This window comes from Rhinoderma darwinii, chromosome 2 (genome assembly GCF_050947455.1).
Source record: "Rhinoderma darwinii isolate aRhiDar2 chromosome 2, aRhiDar2.hap1, whole genome shotgun sequence".
Classification (NCBI taxonomy): Eukaryota; Metazoa; Chordata; class Amphibia; order Anura; family Rhinodermatidae; genus Rhinoderma; species Rhinoderma darwinii.
Window position 1 is genome coordinate 456,247,933 of NC_134688.1, and position 21,807 is coordinate 456,269,739.

The following is a 21,807-nucleotide window of genomic DNA, read 5'->3' on the forward strand; positions in this document are numbered from 1 at the left end:
ACTTCCTTGTGTGATTCCTAACGTTTGGTGTAAAGTTCTATCGTCCACTAAGCTGCCTCTTAACCCCTTCCCGCTCCTTGACGTACTATTACGTCATGGCAGCTGTATCGTTCGCGCTCCATGCCGTAATAGTACGTCTCGGGAGTAACGGCCGTTTCGGCCGTCCTCCCGACACATACAGGAGCTGTGACGCTGCTGTCTTGTTCAGCAGCTGTCACAGCTCCTACAGCGGGGACCGATCGCTGTGTCCCTGCTGATTAACCCCTTAAAAGCCGCGTTCTATAGAGATCGCGGCTTTTTAGGGGTTAAGCTGCCATCGCCGGCCTGCTACGCGATAGCGGCCGGCGATGGTGACTATGGCAACCGGACACCAGACAATGGCGTCCGGCTATGCCATAGACGGAAGCCTAGTGGGTCCTGACAACGTCAGGACCCACTATGCTTGCTGTCAGTGAGTAGCTGACCGTTCTAATACACTGCACTACGCATGTAGTGCAGTGTATTAGAATTGCGATCAGGGCCTCCTGCCCTCATGTCCCCTAGTGGGACAAAGTAATACAGTAAAAAAAAAGTTAAAAAAAGATGTGTAAAAATAAGAAAATAAAAGATTTAAAAGTATTAAAAGTAAAAATCCCCCTTTTTCCCTTATCAGTCCTTTATTATTAATAAAAATATATAAACAAACAAATAAACTATACATAATTGGTATCGCCGCGTCCGTAACGGCCTGAACTACAAAATTATTTCATTATTTATCCCGCACGGTGAACGCCGTAAAAGAAAATAATAATAAACCGAACCACAATCACAATTCTTTGGTCACTTCACCTCCCAAAAAATGGAATAAAAAGAGATCAAAAAGTCCCATGTACCTAAAAATGGTACTGATCGAAACTACAGTTCGTTACGCAAAAAATAAGTCCTCGCACGGCTTTATTGATGGAAAAATAAAACAGTTCTGGCTCTTAGAATAAGGCAACACAAAAAGTGAATGATTGTTTACAAAACGTATTTTATTGTGCAAACGCCATAAGACATAAAAAAAACTATAAACATCTGGTATCGCCGTAATCGTATCTCCCCGCAGAATAAAGTGAATGTGTCATTTATAGCGCACGGTGCACGCAGTAAAAAAAAAAGAAAAAAAAAACAATAGTACAATTGCTGTTTTTTAGTCACCGCGCCACTTAAAATAGAATAAAAACTGATCAAAAAGCCGCATGCACCCCAAGAAAACTACAATGGATTCCTCAAGGGGTCTAGTTTCCAAATTGGGGTCACTTTTGGGGGGTTCCCAATGTTTGGGCACCACAAGACCTCTTCAAACCGGACATGGTGCCTAATAAAAAAGAGGCTTCAAAATCCACTAGGTGCTCCTTTGCTTCGGAGGCCGGCGCTTCAGTCCATTACCGCACTAGGGCCACATGTGGGATATTTCTCTAAACTGCAGAATCTGGGCAATAAGTATTAAGTTGCGTTTCTCTGATAAATCCTTTTGTGTTATAAAAAAAATGGTATAAAGAGGATTTTCTGACCAAAAAAAAATGTACATTTCACCTCTACTTTGCTCTAAATTTTTGTGAAACACCTAAAGGGTTCATAAACTTTCTAAATGCTGTTGTGAATACTTTGAGGGGTCTAGTTTCTAAAATGGGGTGTTTGATTGGGGTTTCTAATATATGGGCCCCTCAAAGCAACTTCAGAACTGAACTGGAACCTAAAAAAATAAATAAATGAGGCAATACTTTGCTTCTTACATTATACTGATAATGAGCCGTGCCCACCCCGAGATGACCCCAGTTTTGACCGTTTGTATAAACGGAGACCCCTATTAGACCGTTCCAGTGCCCGGTTTTCCCCAGCAAACACCCCCGAGAAGTGTATTTCTATTGATGAGTCCCTGGTACATTTTAAAGGGAGGGTTCAATTCCGCGAGTACCTGCCGGGTAAGAGGGCAAGGTATGGCGTGAAGATGTATAAGCTGTGAGAGTGCATCAGGGTATACCTACAGGTTTAGGATATATGAAGGAAAGGCCACCCCCAAACCAGACTGCATCCTGGACTACAATAGGTACATGGGAGGGATGGACTTGTAAGATCAAGCCCTGAAGCCCTACAGCGCCATGCGGTGTGGTATAAGAAGCTGGCCGGGCACATCATACAGATGGCATTGTACAATGCGTACGTGCTACGTCGATGTGCAGGCCAGACGGGAACTTTCCTGGAATTTCAAGAGGTGATTATCAAGAACCTAATCTTTAGGGACCAAGAAGGGGGGGCACCCAGTACTTCTGGAAGCGAGCCCACACGCATCGTACCAGGGCAACACTTTCCAGGGGAAGTTCCCCAAACTGGCAAGAAGGGAAAAAGTCAAAAGAGGTGCAAAGTCTGCTATAAGAGGGCGATAATGGATGACACAATATATCAATGTGACACGTGTCCCGAATAACCTGAGCTCTGTATGAAAGTGTTTTAAAATTTATCATACATCCCTTGGTTTATAATTTACCCCAATTTTACTTACCCTGATGCACTCCGCACAGCTTATCCCCCCTCATCTTTCCCCTCTGGGCCCTGCTGTGTGTCCAGGCAGCTGATAACAGCCACATGTAGGGTATTGCCATACCCGGGAGAACCCACATTACAGTTTATGGGGTGTAGGTCTCCGGTCAAAATGCTCACTACACCTCTAGATGAATGCCTTAAGGGTGTAGTTTTTAAAACGGGGTCACTTCTTGCGGGTTTCAACTGTACTGGTACCTCAGGGGCTTCTTCATACATGACTTCGCACTAGAAAATCCCCAGTAGGCCAAATGGTGGTCCTTTCCTTCTGAGCCCTCCCATGGGCCCAAACGGCAGTTTATCACCACAAATGGGGTATTGCCGCACTCAGGACAAATTGGGCAACAAAATTGAGTATTTTATTTCTTGTGAAAATAAGAATTTTTGAGCTAAAATGACATATTATTGGAAAAAATATATTTTTTTTTAATTCCCAGCCCAATTCAAATAAGTTCTGTGAAGAAACTATGGAGTCTAAATGGTCACATTACCCATAAATGAATTCCTTGAGGGGTGCAGTTTCCAAAATGGGGTCACTTCTGGTGGGTTTCCATTGCTTTGATACCTCTGGGGCTCTGCAAATGCGACATGGCACCCGAAAACCAAACCAGCAAAATCTGTACTCCAAAGAACACACAGCGCTCCTTCCCTTCTGAGGCCTCCCATGGGCCCAAACGGCAGTTTATTGCCACAAATGGGGTATTGATGCACTCAGGAGAAATTGGGCAACAAAATTGAGTATTTTGTTCCCTGTGAAAATAAGAAATTTTGGTAAAAAATTACATCTTATTGGAAAAAATGTCATTTTTTTAATGTCACAACCCAATTGAAATAGGTGCTGTGAAAAAACTGTGTGGTCAAAATGCTAACAACAACGATAAATGAATTCCTTGAGGGGTGTAGTTTCCAAAATGGGGTCACTTTTGGTGGGTTTCCATTGCTTTGATACCTCTGAGGCTCTGCAAATGCGACATGGCACCCGAAAACCAATCCAACAAAATCTGGACTCCAACAAACACATAGCGCTCCTTTCCTTCAGAGCCCTCCCATGGGCCCAAACGGCAGTTTATCACCACAAATGGGGTATTGCCGCACTAAGGACGTATTGGGCAACAAAATGGGGTATTTTGTTCCCTGTGAAAATAATAAAATTTTGATCACAAATGACATTTTATTGGAAAAAATGACATTTTTTTCATTTCAGAGCCCAATTCAAATACGTGCTGTGAAAAAACTGTGCGGTCAAAATGGTAACAACAACCCTAAATGAATTCCTTGAGGGGTGTAGTTTCCAAAATGGTGTCACGTTTGGGGGATTCCTACTGTTTTGGCACCTCAACACCTTTTCAAACCTGGCATGCTGCCTAAAATATATTCTAATAAAAAAGAGGACTCAAAATGCACTAGGTGCTTCTTTGCTTCTAGGGCTTGTGTTTTAGTCCACGAGCGCAGTAGGGCCACATGTGGGACATTTCTAAAAACTGCAGAATCTGGACAATACATATTTAGTAGTGTCTCTCTGGTAAAACCTTCTGTGTTACAGAAAAAAAAATGAATAAAATTGAAATTCAGCAAGAAAAATGAAATTTGCAAATTTCACCTCCACCTTGCTTTAATTCCTGTGAAATGCCTGAAGGGTTAAAAAACTTTCTAACTGCTGTTTTGAATACTTTGAGGGGTCTAGTTTTTAAAATGGGGTGTTTTATCAGGGTTTCTAATACATAGGCCCCTCAAAGCCACTTCAGAACTCAAGAGGTACCTTAAAAAAAAGGCTTTTGAAATTTTCTTAAAAATATGAGAAATTGCTGTTTATGTTCTAAGCCTTGTAACGTCCAAGAAAAATAAAAGAATGTTCAAAAAACGATGCCAATCTAAAGTAGACATATGGGAAATGTGAACTAGTAACTATTTTGGGTGGTATAACCGTCTGTTTTACAAGCAGATGAATTTAAATTCTGAAAAATGCTATTTTTTCAAAATTTTCTCTAAATTTTGCAATTTTTCACCAATAAACACTGAATATATCGACCAAATTTTACCACGAACATGAAGCCCAATGTGTCACGAGAAAACAATCTCAGAATCGCTTGGGTAGGTTTAAGCATTCCGACGTTATTACCACATAAAGTGAGACATGTCAGATTTGAAAAATGGGCTCTGAGCCTTAAGGCCAAAACTAGGCTGCGTCCTTAAGGGGTTAAACAAGCCATCAGTGAGAGGTTTACATAACAATATTTTTAGAATTATTTTTGTAACTATCCCGGTGATCAAATCACAAGGAAAAAGAGAGAAGAAAAAAAAAGAAAACACCTATTAGATGCCCACTTCAGATTAAAAACAACACAAATAAAATAAAGTTGATTAAAATCAATAGCAAAAATGTCATAGATACTGAGCCTGTCCAGCCGTATCAGGGAAACCGTAGGTATGTGGGTGCTATATTGAAATATGCACAAAATGCTATACGCTTCAGATGGAGAAGCCATTTGTACTATTCATCATGTTCACTCCCCTAGATGTCCTGGCTCCCTCAATAGGCAGGCCGACCATCCACTCTGTACAGCCGTGTAGAACACTATGACTTTAAATTGAAGTGGAGGTCTCATAAAGACGACCCCTTTTTATGTGCCTTATTGAGGAATACAGGGGGCCCTGCCCTGATCGCAGGCTAGTATCAAATTAAAAAGGGCTCGTCATGGTGAAAAATGCTAACCATTACTATCATTTTTTTCTTGTTTAGTGGGTCCTGTAATACAATACCTAATATCCATAATGACTGATGTACTACATTCCCAGCGGGATCCACTGGCTTTCTGCCTGGCTGTCCAATCCTATGATGACGAGTTACAGTCTTTGGATACCAGTTCCTCGGTTTACGTTCCTCTTCAGACCTTTTATGACTATTACAGCTCGTGGATTCCGCCATCAGCTAAAAAGTCTCTAGTAAGTGACTTGTGAACACGGCGTGATGTTTTGTATGTTGTCAACAACCTCATGCCCAAGATCAGATAAATTACTCTGTAGCTTGTAGATACCTCAGTGGTCAAAACCCCAGTACATGCTGTACCATGCAGACTTGTAGTGTTGTGTACCCATGTTATGTGTAGTAGTCCAGCAGGTATTAAAGGGATGGTATACTGCTGTAACTCCGAAAATCTTAAATTATAAATGACACTTGCTAATATACACATTGACTTGTTTTTCTATCCTTGTCCTTATACCATTACTGCTTGCTCTGGTGTTGCCATGGTAGCATCAGTAGACCTAAGGTGCTATACGACGGCTTAACCTGCCATTGACGACGGGACCGGCCGACCATCTATGTGTATGGGGTGCCCGACTCTCTCCTGACATCTGCCGTCAGCATGCCAGATCCTTTTGTCTCATGGGAGATACCTGCCAACCGGTGTCTAGCAGTGGCTTATCCACGCTGAGCCGAATTAAGTGTGTGTGCGTGCGTGCGTGCGTGCGTCGGGAGTAATAACTTGGCCGAGCGAGCTATCTAAGGTGTATGGCCACCTTACCTTTATCACAAACAAAAAGAGTTGGTCAGTTCCTCCTAAAACATGAAATAGATATGCAGGTGCTAATCTGCCGTGACTAATGTATTACCAGTAACAAGAAAATGCAGATGCGCACCGCAGGCGCTAAGATAGATGTGAGGTTCTTAGCGCTGAGTTTGATCAAAATGTGCGAGCCCACCTGCCACGACAAGGCGACCTCTATCAGGGGGTCCCTACACTAAACATTTTATCCCTATTTTGGAGACTTACCTCTCTCTCTTGGGCTGAGCCCACAGTGAGCTCAGGACAGGTAGGAACCAAATATATTCTGTTCTAATTAAAAACAGCCCAGGACAGGTGGATGGAGAGCACGACCAAAATGGAAGTAGTCACCGCCCCCATGCAAATACTACAAACAAAAAGAGTTGGCAGCTCCTCATAAAACATGAAATAGACCTTACCTTATTGTCATGGTACCTCAGCACATAAGGAGAACCTTTCACCTCCCCATACATGTGCAGCAGTAATAGGCAGGGCTGCACAAACCCTGGAGCACTTTAAAAAAAATTCCGATCTTCCTCCGTTATTTAGATATCGGTGCCGTTATATTTGGTGCCCGATATTTAAATAACCCCCTGAACTGTCAATGGGGCGTGTAATTGGCAAGGGGGCGTGTATCATCGCTGTGACACTGTCCAATCAGCTACAGACAGTATTACAGCAAGAGCTGGGGAGGGGAGAGTGTGTGCACGCGCATCTCGTAGCTGTGCGCGCGCGCTCTCACTCTTCAGCTCTTGACAAACAAGACTCTGATCTCTCATGAGAGATCACACAGTCTAGTCGTCCTTGTCTGCTGAGAGCTGAAGAGTGAGCGCGTTCGTGCGCAGTTCAGAGGGTTATTTAAATATCGGGCACCGATATCTACATAACGGAGGAAGATAGGAAAAGAATGTAAAGTGCCCCAGGGTTTATACAGCCCATTACATGCTGCACTCAGCTTCTCATGTATGGGCAGGTGACAGGTTCTCTTTAAAGATATTTTCGGACAGAGGTCACATGGCAGGATGTCCATTCAGAGTTGGATTAGGAGCTGTGTACAAGAATCTGACGATTTTTAATCAAGACTTTTTGCAAAGTTGCGTCATTTTTATTTTTTTTAAAGTGCGTTAGGCTGGGGCTGCACCTAAACTTTTGATCACTCCCTACAAATAAAATCTCTCTGAAAATCACTGTCCATAGAAATGCATCGAGTAGCTTGAAAATCACTCCAGTTATCGATTTGCTGACTTTATTATTATCTTTTCCTATTGCTACATCCTGGGATTTTTTTGAGAGATTTTTCAAAAAGTATTGGCTTCTTCTTCTATAGAGTAACACTAAATCACTTGGAAACCTCTTAAGAAACACTCGTTATGTTTTGGGGCACACGTTGAATAACGTGACTGTTTGTTTTTTGTAGTTCACCGAGGAGAAAAAAGACAAAATGGACGTTTCAGAGCCGGATGACGACTTCTATAATGTTCTGTTAAGGAAAGTGTTTGTGAGCAGCAGCACGAGAGAAGAATCCCAGCAGAATCTGAAGACTTCCATGTCACGGATCACTCAAGATGAATTTCCTCTAGCGGTAAAACATACCCTGCTGTGTCTGAAGACTACTGTGGACAACTTCAGCAAGGTACCGGATCGCTGCCTGTCCCGTTTATGTAATATCCATGGGGAAACGTGTAGGGATGTAACGGACAGAGCGCAGCATGAGGATTAGGCAGAGCTCCCGGAGTCGTGTCGCCCTTCAGAGGATAGTCTCCAGTATAGGGGTTACCATTGATTGTATGAGGGTCAGCACCCCCCCCTAAGAGCCATAACTTTTTTATTTTTCGACCGATGAAGCTGTATGAGGGATTTTTTTTTTTTTTGCTGGACGACTCGTAGTTTTTATTCGTATAATTTTAGAGTACATGCGACTTTTTGATCACTTATCAAATTTTTTCCGTTTTTCGTTGTTTTTTTATTTTATTTTTTACGGCGTTCACCATGCGTGTTCAATAATGTAATTGTTTTATAGTTGGGTTCGTTATGGAATATGAGTAACTTTTTTACTTTTTTTCTTAAGTATTTTGTAAGGGGAAAAAGTAGGTTTTCATTTTTTTTTTTACTTGGGACTTTTATTTATTTATTTCAAACTTTAACTTTTTTAGCTTTTATTTTTAGTCCCACTAGGGGACTTACTGTGCGATCTCATGGCCTAACAAGCAATCACTAAAGGCAGATCTGGGATCCTTTGTTAGGCCCCCGGTCTGCCATAGAAACCATCGGCATCGGGGTGCCTGTGGGGTGAGACAGCGGGCTCCCTCCCTCTAAAACCACTCTGATGAGGAGCTCGCTATTGAGCGCCACATCTAAGGGGTTAAATATGATCGGAGACCACTTCTAGTGGTCTCCGATCGATCGTTGTCCTGAAGCCCGAGGCGGTTAACAGCAGCCCGGGCTTCAGGAGCACCCCGCATGATGCGGGAAAAGTTCTTCTGAAGTGCCGCTGTGAAAAGGCGGTGCTTCAGAACTACTACTCCCAAACAGCCGATGTAAAAAGGCTATACGCCGGTCGTTAAGAGTTTAAAGAGGCTCTGTCGCCAGATTTTCAAACCCCTATCTCGTATTGCAGCAGATCGGCGCTGCAATGTAGATAACAGTAACGTTTTTTTTTTACGTAACGTAACGTGTTTTACTAGCTGGGAGTTGTGAATGGAAGTGTATGATGCTGACGAATCAGCATCATCCACTTCTCTTCAGAACGCCCAGCTTCTGGCAGTGCACAGACACACAGCGTGTTCTCGAGAGATCACGCTGTGACGTCACTCACTTCCTCCCACAGGAACTTCATCGCGTCGGATGAGCGAGGACACGCTGTGTGTCTGTGAACTGCCAGAAGCTGGGTGGTAACGAAGAGAAGTGGATGATGCTGATTCGTCAGCATCATACACTTCCATTCACAACTCCCAGCTAGTAAAACAAGTAAAAACGCCCAGATGTAACGAACACAATACACGCCCAGTTGTACATAAGAAAAGCTCATTTTGCATAAATATAAAAATGGTCATAACTTGGCCAAAAATGCTCGTTTTTGAAAAAAAATAAACGTTACTCTTATCTCCATTGCAGCGCCGATCTGCTGCAATAGCAGATAGGGGTTGCAAAATCTGGTGACAGAGCCTCTTTAAATATTGCTGTTCCCTGTATCCTATCATTGATGAACACAGTACTTTCCTTCTGCTTAGGCTTTTTGTATTAAAGGGAACCAGTCAGCTCCTATTTGTCTACCAAACTGGACCCAGCGTTTGGTAAGTCTTGTAAAACGATGTGCCCAGAAACAATTTTTTTTTTTTTTTTTCTCAATTTTTTTTTAATTGAATTATAATCTTTCAAACAAGTATAAATGTACTATAGGCACGCAGGCCAACAAATTTATTGTCATATGCAAATGTAAGTGCCACTCAGGTGGTCAGTTCCTCCGCAAGTGCTCCTGTTCTCGCTATTTTAGCCGGCTCAGCTCTGCCCTCTTGCTATAGCGTGCCAAAGTCAATCATAGCAAGGGAGTTGAGCAGGCTAAAATGGCGAGAACAGGAGCACTCGCAGGGAAACGGACCGCCCGTGTGGCAGTAAAGTCGTATATCTGGACAAACAAGATAATACAAAGCAATCAAAAAAGGATGTGGACACCTCATTTTACAAGACCTACCAAATTCTGGATCCAGTTTGGTAGGAAAATAAGAACTGACAGGTTCCCTTTAAACTTTATTTTAACATTTAATATCCCATCGTCACCCCCACAGCATAAAAAAGCTGCCGCAGCGAGTCTGATTAAGCTCTTCCTGGACCTTCTGAGTTGTCTCCTGTGCAAATACCAAAGAGAATATCGAAGTCAAAAAGAAGAAGAGAAGACAGAATCTGATTTATTTGTTGAAGGCGATACAAGCATGGAATCTGCCGGAAATACGGTAATAGCCGATAAAATCAATAAGATTCCTGTTGACTTTAACAAATTCCATGTCTTATTTAGTGAATATGCCAAATTTGCCATTATTTCACCTCTCCTCCCCCTCACAGCATACAGTCTCACTTCTGCAGCTTCCCCTCCTCCCTGTTGGCTGGCAAGGTGTTTCTGAGCATTTACTACATTCATAGATCTGCTGTTCAGTATAATTTTAGGTTAGTCTTTAATTTTGCATTGCTTAAACTTATTTTTTCAATATTTTATTTAGATCTTGGACATCATGCTGTGTGTAATCTTTAAACATCCTCTCTTGGACAGCTGGTTCTTGGCCTTGGAACGCCAGTCCATCCCCATGCACAACTTAGGCCCTGTCTCGGTTAAATTGTTATCATCTCACCTTAACCAGGGACTAATTCAGTTGCTGAAATCCAGTGCGCCTCTGCTACAGCAAACCAACAATCTTCATCTGGTAACCACGTATTTTGAGGCGGTTTCTGTCAGTGTCCTTAAAGTCCTTGAAACGCCAAAAAAATCTTCCGTTAAGATGTCCCATCCTCTAGAAGCTTTACAATGCTTACATCCTTACATGGACACCCTTCAGTTGAATAAAATTACTCTAGTCCTCTTGAAGCTTCCTGAAGAAGTTCTACTTCAGGACAATGATGACTCCTCTGGTCAGACGTTAACCAACTATGGTACAATTTTGGTGCAACTTCTCAATGATAGTCACCAAAGGAAACAATGTCAAGAGGATCTGACCTTCTCAGTAGAGCATGCAAGAGGAGTTGGCCATCTTTTGTCAACGTCGGCTGGTTCTGACCTGGAGATTGTCCTCATTGATGCTCTACAGAGAGAACCCGCATTGGCACATGTGGTTGAGGTTGACACTCTTACTCACTGTCTTCGTAAGATGAGTAAAACCTCTCTGACTATTGCTGGTCTGTTGGTGGAGCACAGTAGGACTCACAGGCTGCAGTTCGAGCTTTGGTGTCTCCATCCTGGAAGAGAGAAGGTTCTGAGAAAGAAAATGGAGACTTGTTTGACGTTCGTCAGTATCTACTTGAAGTCCATAGGCCATTTCCAGTCTACGCAACCCACTAAAGGTAAATGACTCAGGGTGTGTGTGCTCTGTTAGACATTGCTGATTGTAGAGCAAAACACCTTACATCTTTTCCACAATTTAGCCGACTTTTCGTTTGAGTATCAAGGTAGCCTGGTTTTCTAGATCTCCTGACTCTTTAAAGGCAGTCTCCAGTGGACTGCGCTGCAGCCACTCATACTCACACTCTTGTCAGGCTCTTTCTCTCTCTGTACTGCGGTCCTCGCTGGCGTACTCTTTTTTTTTTTTTCCTCTACAGGCTCTGCTGACCGGCTATCCGTCTGCTGCTCCTAAGATAAGGTCTAGGGGGGTGGAAAATACACAAACATTGGTACCACACACATACAGCCACATAAATAGAAAATGTAGGACGGGGGCAGTAGAGGCCTCAAACCCGAGATCAGACCTAAGAATGAATTTAGACTACACCTCTAAATACAATTAGACCTCAGACCAACGCCTAAACTAACACAGACCTCAAACCAGACCTTCTAAATAAATAAGACCCCAGACGAGACCTACAACGAAAATTGGACCCCCTAAACAAATCAGACCCCAGACCAGACTGCAGCATTTACTTAACCTTTGTGCCCCCCCCCCCCCACCTGTATGTTCGCCACTGCGGCCAACAATGTGATGGCTTTTGGGCCTATCAAACTCTCTGTCGAGGGCTTCACTTGGGTAGAGTGATTGTGGGGAAGGATTTTTGCTGCCCAATTGTCATTTCCTGTGCCAATGAGTAGTTTATAGAGGAGCCTCAGATTATAATGGTTGGTCTTCTCTGTAAAGAAATGTCCAGAGTCCCAGCACTTCTCATCGGGGCTTTGTACTTTACGCACAGGGCTGCCAGGGCAATGTTTAGGGCATCCAGCTTGGCAGCCACGCTCACTACTTCTTAGTCTGCTAGTTTGTGTGCATGGACTGGACTGTAGTCAGACTGACATAATGAATGTAAGTAAAAATACACATAACCTATAAATGCCTTGCTCGTGTCATATATGCTCTCGGCGTTTTATCTTATGCTGTAGCTCATGTACAGGAAATATACAATGCATTTTAGGTAGACGCTCCGTATGCCAATGTGATGACCAGTCCATAAATATTGGAGTTCAGCAGATCTAGGATTCCTTCTTATAAATGAAATATAGATGGTAAATATCACGTTCTATTCCTTTCAGTGTCGTCTGCTGTTCTCCGCATACTGAAGGAAGCTTTCTGGGACAAGCTGGTGAAGGTGGCGCTAAGGACCGAAACCTCCGAACGGACGTCACAACACATTGCTGTGCTTTCTAAACTGGTCACCGTGGCTGAAAGGAGCGAACTAGACAAACTGATTGATGAGCTCCCTGAGGTCCTGGCACTGTCTTCTTATGAAAAGTAAGCGCCTGGGTTGAAAGAGTTAACTATATCGTAATAAATAAGAAAACTGGAGCTCATGAATATGCCGGGCATGTAAGTTCTCAGAGACAACATCACTTGAGAAAATAAGTGACAGACCGCCGAAATCAACGTGTCTGTCGGGCAGCATTATGTGAGTGACAGGTTCCCTTAAGGCTGGGTTCACACGAGCACATTAACGTTCGTAATGGACGGACGTATTTCGGCCGGAAGTCCCGGACCGAACTCAGTGCAGGGAGCCGGGCTCCTAGCATCATAGTTATGTACGATGCTAGGAGTCCCTGCCTCTCCGTGGAACTACTGTCCCGTACTGTAATCATGTTTACAGTACGGGACATTGTCCTGCAGAGAGGCAGGGACTCCTAGCGTCGTACATAACTATGATGCTAGGAGCCCGGCTCCCTGCACTGAGTTCGGTCCGGGACTTCCGGCCGAAATACGTCCGTCCATTACGGACGTAACATGCTCGTGTGAACCCAGCCTAAGTCTTGACAGCTGATATGAAGGCAGCCATGCTGGTTGTCAGCCAGCTTTCCCAACGAGAGGTGACTAAATTACATTTTTATAACTTTAATTAGAACATAAAAACTAAAAACGTACTTATTTTTATTTTTTTTTACCCAAGGAAATGTTCATTAAATGTAATGACCGGTTACTCAGTTAACCCCTTACTGAACGCCGATACGCCTTTTCACAGCGGTCATTAAGGGGCTTTAGTCTAGGCCGCCGCCTTTTCACCGCGGCCTAATCAACGTCCTGCCCAGGTGTCCCGTGCAGGCTGGAGGCGGGGCCCGGCTGTCAGATGACAGCCGGGCTCCTGCTCCAACGGTAGCGATCGAAGTTTACTTAGATCACGGCCGTTTAACCCCTCAAATGCTGCGGTCATTAATGAGCGCTGCATTTGAGTTGTTTACAGAGGGAGTGAGCTCCCTCTGTCACCCATCGGCGGCGGCCTGCAAATGTCCCCAGGTCTGCCCGGGCTATATACCTATTAGGACGTGCCATCTTACACTGACAGGCAATAATGCTCTGGTATACGAAGTATACCAAAGCATTATATCTGCGATCTAAAGATCGCATAGTGAAGTCTGCTAGTGAGCGTGAAAAAAGAATGAATGTGAAATAAAAATTAATAAAAAGGTACACATTAAAAAAAAACAATTTTTCCATAAAAAAATGTTTTTATTTAGTAAAATAAAATAAAAACTACAAATATACGGTATCCCCACAATCGTAATGACCCAAAAAATAAAGTTGTCATATTATTTAAACCGCAACTTGAACCCCGTAAAAAAAAAAACGGCAAAATTGCTATTTTTTTCCCATTTCCCCCCCCCAAAAAAAATAATAATAAAAGGTTAATCAATAAGTCCTACGTACCCCAAAATGGTAGCAATGAAGTCCCGCAAAAAACAAGTCCTCATATGGCGACATTGACGGAAAAATAAAAAAGTTACGGCTCTTGGAAAGCGGCGATGCAAAATAAAATTATTTTAGTTCAAAAGTGTTTTTAGTCTGCAAAAGTCGTAAAACATAAAAAAACTATGCATATTTGGTATCGCTGTAATCTTACCAACCCAAAGAATAAAGGCAGCATGTTATTACCGCCGCACAGTAATCGGCGTAAATGTAAAACGCATAGAACCATGGCTAAATAGTTTTTTTTTTTTTTTTATATCCCCCCCCAAAAAAGTTAATAAGAAAATTCTATATACCCTAAAATTGTGCCATTGAAAAATACAACTCATCCCGCAAATAACAAGTCCTCATACAGCCATGTCCACGCGAAACTAAAAAAGTTATAGCTCTTTGAATGTGACGATGGAAAAACTAAACAAATTGCTTGGGCATTAGGGCCCGGAATGCTAGCAGGGGGAAGGGGTAAGCCTAAAATGTGACTACAGTGTCCATGTAACATGTCCGGCTGACAAGTATTGTAGAAATGCTCCGTTTTCTACAAATTAGTCAGCCTGTTGTCTGTGCAGTGCCAAAGTGGCAGCTGTGGGCACCGTCTGTTCCTACCCCGCTGGCAGCACTGTTGGCTGCTGATTGTTGCGCTTGATGAAAAACCCTACACGAGTTTGCATGAAAATAAAAGCTATTTGTGTTAAATAGTCATTAATGAGAGAACGAACCATGGTGATTGAACCGGTTTAAACTAGTTTTTTTTTTAAGGGCTGATTTATCTCACTATATATAGTGAAATATATCAAATATATAGGGAGAAGTTTCTACCACAGCTTTTCAAAAATTTCCTCAATTGTAGTTATCTGCATATCTCTAAATAATCGGGGGAAAAAAGAAAGAAAATAAGAGCAAAGTTTCTCAACCTTTTGTTATCCTAGAAGGGACACACTTGGGCTTCAGTATATAGAATGATATAAAAAGCACAAGGGCTACATGGTAACTTTACCTGCACAACGGGATGCAATGTCAACACATATATCTAGAAGAGGCGTCTATTGACACCACGTATGGGGGAGAACTCTGACAACTAGTACAAATAAAGTGCTGGGGCAAAGATTAAGCCTCTGTTCACATTAGAGTCATGGCTTCTGTCCCTAACGGCTATGATGGATCAGTTTTCAAACGGACCCCAACAAATTCTTATGGATCTCTTGTGGAGTCCCCAGGCAGAGTATCAGCTGATGCTCTGCTCTGGGACTCCAGCAATAGGAAACCCCTGAATTGACTAAATATGGACGTCGGGAGCAGGGCTGGAGTCCCGGGCAGAGCGCTAGCTGATGCTCTGCTTGGGACTCAAGCAATAGGCAATGTGACAGCCCCTTGCGGTCATGTTCACCAACAGCACATGAAGCAAGCCCTCAGTCACGTGGGGGGAGGTTTGAACTGCACCATTTAGCACAGAATTTTGAATGAAAGTATATTAGTAAGTTACTTAGTTTCACATAAATATATTATTGCAATGCAATTTTTGGATAACCCCTTTTAAGACATTGAAGTTTCCTTTCATTAACAGCAAGCAGTGATATTGAAAATGAGGAGGAATTGAAACAAACTATATTACAAGCTCATAACTAAAAGTGGAAACCCCTTTTAATTGTGTGTGGCATTCAGCACATTACAGAAATTGGAAAAGACCCTGGTAGTTGGCGGGTAAAAAACTTAAATATAGAACCCGTTTTTTTCCCAACGACTTACTGACTAATGGAATAGGATAGTACAATAAATGAAATACCTTTATTAAATTAGGGACAAACAACATGAAAATGTAAAACTACAATGTGTACCGGCACCTGCAATGTGCAGACGTAAATATGTCTATAGAACATGAGAGATATAACCCAATGCAAAGTTGTCACTGAGTATGACTGCTGGCTATAGGCAATTATATGAGGGATCAGCTCCAGTTAACATTGCGCTAAAAGACTAGTATAGCCCCCCCCCCCCATGTTGTGCCACAGATGTAGCTTCATCAGGGGTTATAGGGGCATATAGTGATATAAGCCCCACATTGTAGTTTTACATTTTTATGTTGTTTGTCCCTAATTTAATAAAGGTATTTCATTTATTGTACTATCCTGGGGTGCTTTAAATAAAAGTGGCTGCTTCTTCTAATATTGCTCCTGTACTATTCTGTAGTAACATCGCGTTAGAGGAGATGACGGTATAGTGGGGCGCTGGCCACCATGTGACTTCTCTCGCTTGTCGCAGCCTATCAACAAGTTTGATTTGACATACTATCAAGGTCCTTTTACACGGACCAATGATCGGGCAAATGAGCATTCAACAATCAGCCCGATCAACGAGCAAAAGCTTGTTCATTGGCTGATCGTATTTTTTATGCTGCCCAAAATATTATCATTGTCGGCAGCAAACAGGGAGATGCGCTGCCGAAATGATGGAAATGTATAAGGACCAGCGATCGTAGTAATGAGCGCTCGTCCCCATACATTACTGATCCTGGCTCCTTGTGAAAAGAGCAAACGAGCGCCGATCAACTGGTACAGATTTTGCATTGGGCCCAGGAACTACAAGTTACACTTCTGGGGCATAGACTGGTGATGATGTAGGGCCATGTCATTTATAATTCTGGTATGGATAAACTTATTGAGATGCAACTTCAGTGGTACGACGAAGTCTGTAAGCCCCTGATATTGAAGACCCTGGCTTACATACAAAAGTTACTAATGAGATTTACCAATATGTATGAAGTATTGCCTGCCACAAATGATAATTTTGTCCTAATGGGGGAAATTTTCCTGCACCTCAGGCCCCCTGTCAGTACTGACCAAATTCCACAAGTGCCAGATATGTGGACTGTGGACAAGTCATGGGTCTTTATTAGATTTACTTTGCCTGTTCTATAGTCTTGTGACTTATATTAAAGGGGCTCTGTCACCAGTTTAATACTTCCCTATCTCCTACCTAATCTAATAAACGCTTTGTTGTAGATAACTACTGTTTTGTTTTGTTTTTTAAAACTTTTATTAGTGACAAAGTTCTGATAATTTTTACATTTATTCAAATTTCTTCGAAATGCCCAACTGGGCGTCTTTTTTAGTTTCACCAAGTGGGCGTTGTAAAGAAAAGTGTATGAAGCTGACCAATCAGCGTCATACACTTCTCTTCATTCATGCCCAGCTTTGTTCACAGCACAGCGTGATCTCGCGAGATCACACTGTGACGTCACTTACTCCCGCAGTTCCTTCACCGGAGCGAGGGGAGAATGACCAGACATCGCCTCCAGCCGTGCCAGGATGATTGTCCTCCTCAGCAGCAGTCCTGGCATGGCTGGAGGTGATGTCTGGTCATTCTCCCCTCGGGAGTAAGAGATGTCACAGTGTGATCTCACGAGATCACGCTGTGCTGTGACATAAGCTGGGCTTGAATGAAGAGAAGTGCATGACGCTGATTGGTCAGCGTCCTACACTTTTCTTTACAACGCCTACTTGGTGAAACTAAAAAAAAATGCTCAGTTGGGCATTTAGAAAAAGTTTGCATAAATGTAAAAATGATCAGAACTTTGTCACTAATAAAAGTTTTAAAAACAAAACAGTACTTATCTACAACAAAGCGTTTATTAGATTAGGTGATAGGGAAATATTAAACCGGTGACAGAGCCTCAAGGGGTTGTAGCCTTTGGTCAATTACTTTTTGAAAGAAGGGTCTACTTATGATATCCTGATTACAGGGTCACGCTGCTGGGACCCCCAGCGATCAGCTGTAAGCCGGAACCCAGCAGTGAGTGTTCAATTTCCCTGCAGCGCCACCACAGCCTAAATAAAGCATTGCACAGATTTAACTTAAATCGCTGGGCTGTTCTGCTAATTTAGTTGATAGGCAATGATTCTGAACAGGGGACCTCCCTCTATTAACTCAGGGAGCCCTAATACCCTGTTCCAAAATGGGTTTTCACACATCTTTTAGAGTACAGTTCTATGTTCCGGCACCCGCATGCAGCCTAGTCCAACGCTTGGTTCGGTGGCCAATAGCCGCACGATTTGGGCAGGTATTACCGGCCAAATCCCGCCGCTATTGGCCACTGCGAGTAAGCAGGGTTTCAGCCGCATGCGGATGCTGGGAACTGGGACCGTACCATAAGACATGTTTATGTTTTAGACTAGCTGTGCCCGCGACTTCGTACGCGCAAACCACTGAAAAACTGCCCTCGACTTCGTACGTGCAGACCACTGAAAAACGTACCGATGCTGTTTTTATAAGTATACTTCTAGCCTTGGACCATGCTCAGAACAAAGTGGGGAAAAAAAACAGGGACAATAAATAAACTTCAATTAAAAATAGTTTTTTTTCAGTAGTCAGGTTCACTACGACAACGCTTCCCTGTAAACAATGTTAGCAGTAGAACCACCAGGGATGTGCGCATAAAGATTGGTGGAGTTGCTAACACTGGAGAGAGCCACATAGAGCTGGCCGTGCGCAAAGCAGCTGAAACTGAGGTTCATGCCCGCAACGCGCAGCGTTTTGTCTCTGCGCTTTGTTGACGGTCATAGCGTAATATAAGCTGACAGAAAACTACACGTTTAAAACTGAAGGGAAAATTATTTGGAGTGATAGGGATTCGGGGTATAAAAACGCTGTCACCTGCGCCGCATACATTGTTTGCAACCTCTCCCTTTTATATAACAATCAGATCAGTATAGATGACATTTGGAGCTGTTGCCCATAGCAACCTGCTGGTGTCTATTTTTCCAAGACAATACAAAATGAAAGTAAAAATGTGATTGGTTGCCATTGTTTCCATGTGATTGTTGTTGTTCTAATGCAATGCAAATGAATTGTTGAAAACCTTAAATTGGCATATCTTCTGATTGAGTGAACCGATTGCGATAAAATAAAAACGAAATGTTACTTCAAGTTGACCCCTATGTGTTTCTAAAAACTCCATCCGAATTGGGTCAGTAGTTTTTACGTGATGCGTCAACAAACAACCAGATAAACAGACAAAAATTCCAAAAATGATCTTAATGCGTTCTATCACTTATCCTTCATCCCCCCCAATTATTTTTTTTCGCAAAGATTTTCAATGTACAGATACGCAAAGTTGACACTTTTATTATATGTAATATGTAGAGATTGTTGTCCATCACGTGTTAATTGTGGGTTTTGGATCTTCTCGGTCGTCCTCATTTTTTTAATCTATTAACTTGTTACAGATGGGCTCTCGCTGACTGTGTATCACAAGCTGCAGACTGTGCTGGGGTGAAGGGCTGTTCTTGGCTGAGGTCTCTCCTGGCAGCGTGTATGAAGTGTCTGACTACCACATATGGCACCAATAAAGAACCGGAGGCAGCGGTAGCGGAAGAGATCGCTCTGCTCTCTCGTCTTAAGGATCTCATGGTAGGAAAACAAAAATCTGTTTGCTGAGCTTTGTGTGCCAGAATGAACCACATTGCTAGGTTTTTTCTTTTTTATTCATTGATATCAATTAAATTATAGAATTTTGAGATGACACTTTCCATGTTACCTGTTCTTGGGAGGTTTTGATGAATGGAATTTATGGGGGAATAATCTAAAGGGTTTCTGGATGACCAGCTTGAAATATTTCCTTTAGGGCATACTTTACTCTTCAAGGAGAAGCTTTTTATACCCAGAAGGTAATGTCGTTTCAGTAAACTCTTGACATGTCAGAAGTTTTGATTGGTCTGGGTGCCGAGACTTCAGCATGATGATGCGCTCATAGACTTTCTACGTGAGCTCGTCCTCCGGCATACTAGGATTGCCGATCACAGCCGAAAAGGCAAAGCGCTTGGGTGAACACTTCTGCTTGTTAGTTTTAGTGATCGGTGGGTGTCGCAGCACATGGACCCCAGCCGATCAAAAAAATTCACATGTCATTGTGGCAAGTAATAAGTTTTCTGAAACAATGTGCCACTCGGACCGTTTTTAGCGGCATCCGTGTGGCACCCGATAGTCTTCACAGACCCATTCACTTTAGCGGGTGAACCTGGTCCGTGAAAACTGACCCGATTCTCCGATCCGTACAAAGATAGGACATGTCCTATCTTTCAACGGATCACTGACGGGACTCGGCCGGGGCACACTGTCGTGTGCATGAGGCATTACTCTTTAACCTCTACAAACAACTTAATCCTCAAAGGGGGATTCCTAAAATTATAAATGAACACCAAATTGCTAGATGCCCCGCTGCTGGAACCCCCTCCAGTGAGGAGGGTGCTTCAGTGGATCGGCAATCGAGCCTGCGCCTGTCGCTACATTTACGGTCTATGAAAATGACGGAGACAGACGAGCAACCGTACTCTGCTGTTTCCGTCATTGTCATAGACTTTGAATGGAGCGGCAGCGCGCATTCTTGACTGCCGCTCCTTTCAATGTCCTCACTGCGTTTTGAGTAGTGATAAGCATCTGAGGGTTCGGGACCTCTGTTCTCATGATCAGTGGGGGTCCCTAGCAATCAGAAAACGATGACCTATCCTGTGAATAGGTCATAGTTTATGATTTTGGTAATACACCAGCTAAAGAAGTTTATAGAATATCTGGACCAATGTGTGGGCAGTCTAGCTTGGCTGTTTCTGTATTTCCCATAGTCTTCTGGAGTCAGGACAGAAACACAGTCTGTCTACTCCCACTTAGACTTGTCTTCAGAGCAGCAATTCGGGGGATAGAGGTCCCCCCAGCCCCATTGTCTAAATCAGTGGAGCTCCTATAGATAAACCTTAAATGCCTTTCTCTGGAAAACCCCTTTTAATTATTTCCATCCAAATAGCATTTCTACATTGTTGTACATAGCGTTACTTTACATTATGCAGTAGTGAAGATTTAAATAATTGCCTTAAGTGATCCTAATTTAAGAAAATTGAAATCATATATATTTTTGTATCTGTTTCAAGTTCAGAAATAATGATTTATTTTTAAGCAAATTCTTAAAACATTAAACTTTTTCTGACATTCAGGTTGAGGACAATGCCCCTTGTTTAGATCCAGTGGTGTATGGCTCGTCACAGGACAGGCCTGATAACTTTTCGAGTCATGAACCTATGTTAGGACATAATCAGAACAGATTTAAAGCCTGCAGAATTAAACAAGAATGTTATACACAAATGATATCTGAAAGTTGCTTAACCTTTTTGTTGCATAATAAATTTATATGTAATACAGGAAAACATGTAATTTGATCATTTCTTACAGCCTCTAGTCAAGGAAGACGTCCCAACTGAATGGAACAGCTTAGTAAAAAGTGGACTGAAGTAAGTTCCATTCTATTTGTCTTTTGTCAATTCAATTCTGAAATAAAATGGACAGTTTTACTCATCCTCGTATTATCTGTAGGTGACGAAGTATTGAAAATGCTCCTTGGGGAGTGAACCGGTCACTTAGACATAGTGGGGTCATCTCTAAAAAGTTTAATCTTAATGTCAAATTTAATATATTACAGGGATTGTCTGGCTTGCAAACCCACTTTTAAATACCCTATTAAGTGTTAGGCTGGATTCACACGAGCATGTTCGGTCCGTAAAGGACGGAACGTATTTCGGCCGCAAGTCCCGGACCGAACACACTGCAGGGAGCCGGGCTCCTAGCATCATAGTTATGTACGACACTAGGAGTCTCTGCCTCGCTGCGGGACAACTGTCCCGTACTGTAATCATGTTTTCAGTACGGGACAGTAGTTCCACGGAGAGGCAGGGACTCCTAGCTTCGTACATAACTATGATGCTAGGAGCCCGGCTCCCTGCACGGTGTTCGGTCCGGGACTTGTGGCCGAAATACGTTCCGTCCTTTATGGACCGAACATGCTCGTGTGAATCCAGCCT

General features: G+C 42.7%; 1 protein-coding gene and 1 long non-coding RNA gene across 4 annotated transcripts in view; one reads left to right on the plus strand and one right to left on the minus strand.

Annotated features, from left to right (window-relative positions):
- URB1 (URB1 ribosome biogenesis factor) overlaps positions 1-21,807 on the plus strand; it is a 93,481-nt gene that overhangs the window by 41,945 nt on the left and 29,729 nt on the right. For both annotated transcript variants that reach the window (XR_012881595.1, XM_075854536.1), the window contains exons 19-25: positions 5,303-5,505; positions 7,525-7,740; positions 9,893-10,057; positions 10,322-11,156; positions 12,331-12,529; positions 19,189-19,372; positions 21,182-21,240. Coding sequence is in view for 1 of the 2 variants with exons in the window: in XM_075854536.1 (XP_075710651.1) it covers positions 5,303-5,505; positions 7,525-7,740; positions 9,893-10,057; positions 10,322-11,156; positions 12,331-12,529; positions 19,189-19,372; positions 21,182-21,240 (1,861 nt within the window). In the remaining variant the exon portion in view is untranslated. The remainder of the gene's footprint in view (positions 1-5,302; positions 5,506-7,524; positions 7,741-9,892; positions 10,058-10,321; positions 11,157-12,330; positions 12,530-19,188; positions 19,373-21,181; positions 21,241-21,807) is intronic.
- LOC142743611 (uncharacterized) overlaps positions 10,052-21,807 on the minus strand; it is a 224,616-nt gene continuing 212,860 nt past the window's right edge. Inside the window, exons 2-3 of one of the 2 annotated variants that reach the window (XR_012881596.1) lie at positions 11,338-11,454; positions 10,052-11,051 (exon numbers count right to left, since the gene is read on the minus strand). This is a non-coding gene — a long non-coding RNA (uncharacterized LOC142743611). Of the gene's footprint in view, positions 11,069-11,337; positions 11,455-21,807 lie in introns of both variants that reach the window. The other variant, XR_012881597.1, reaches the window with a different exon arrangement.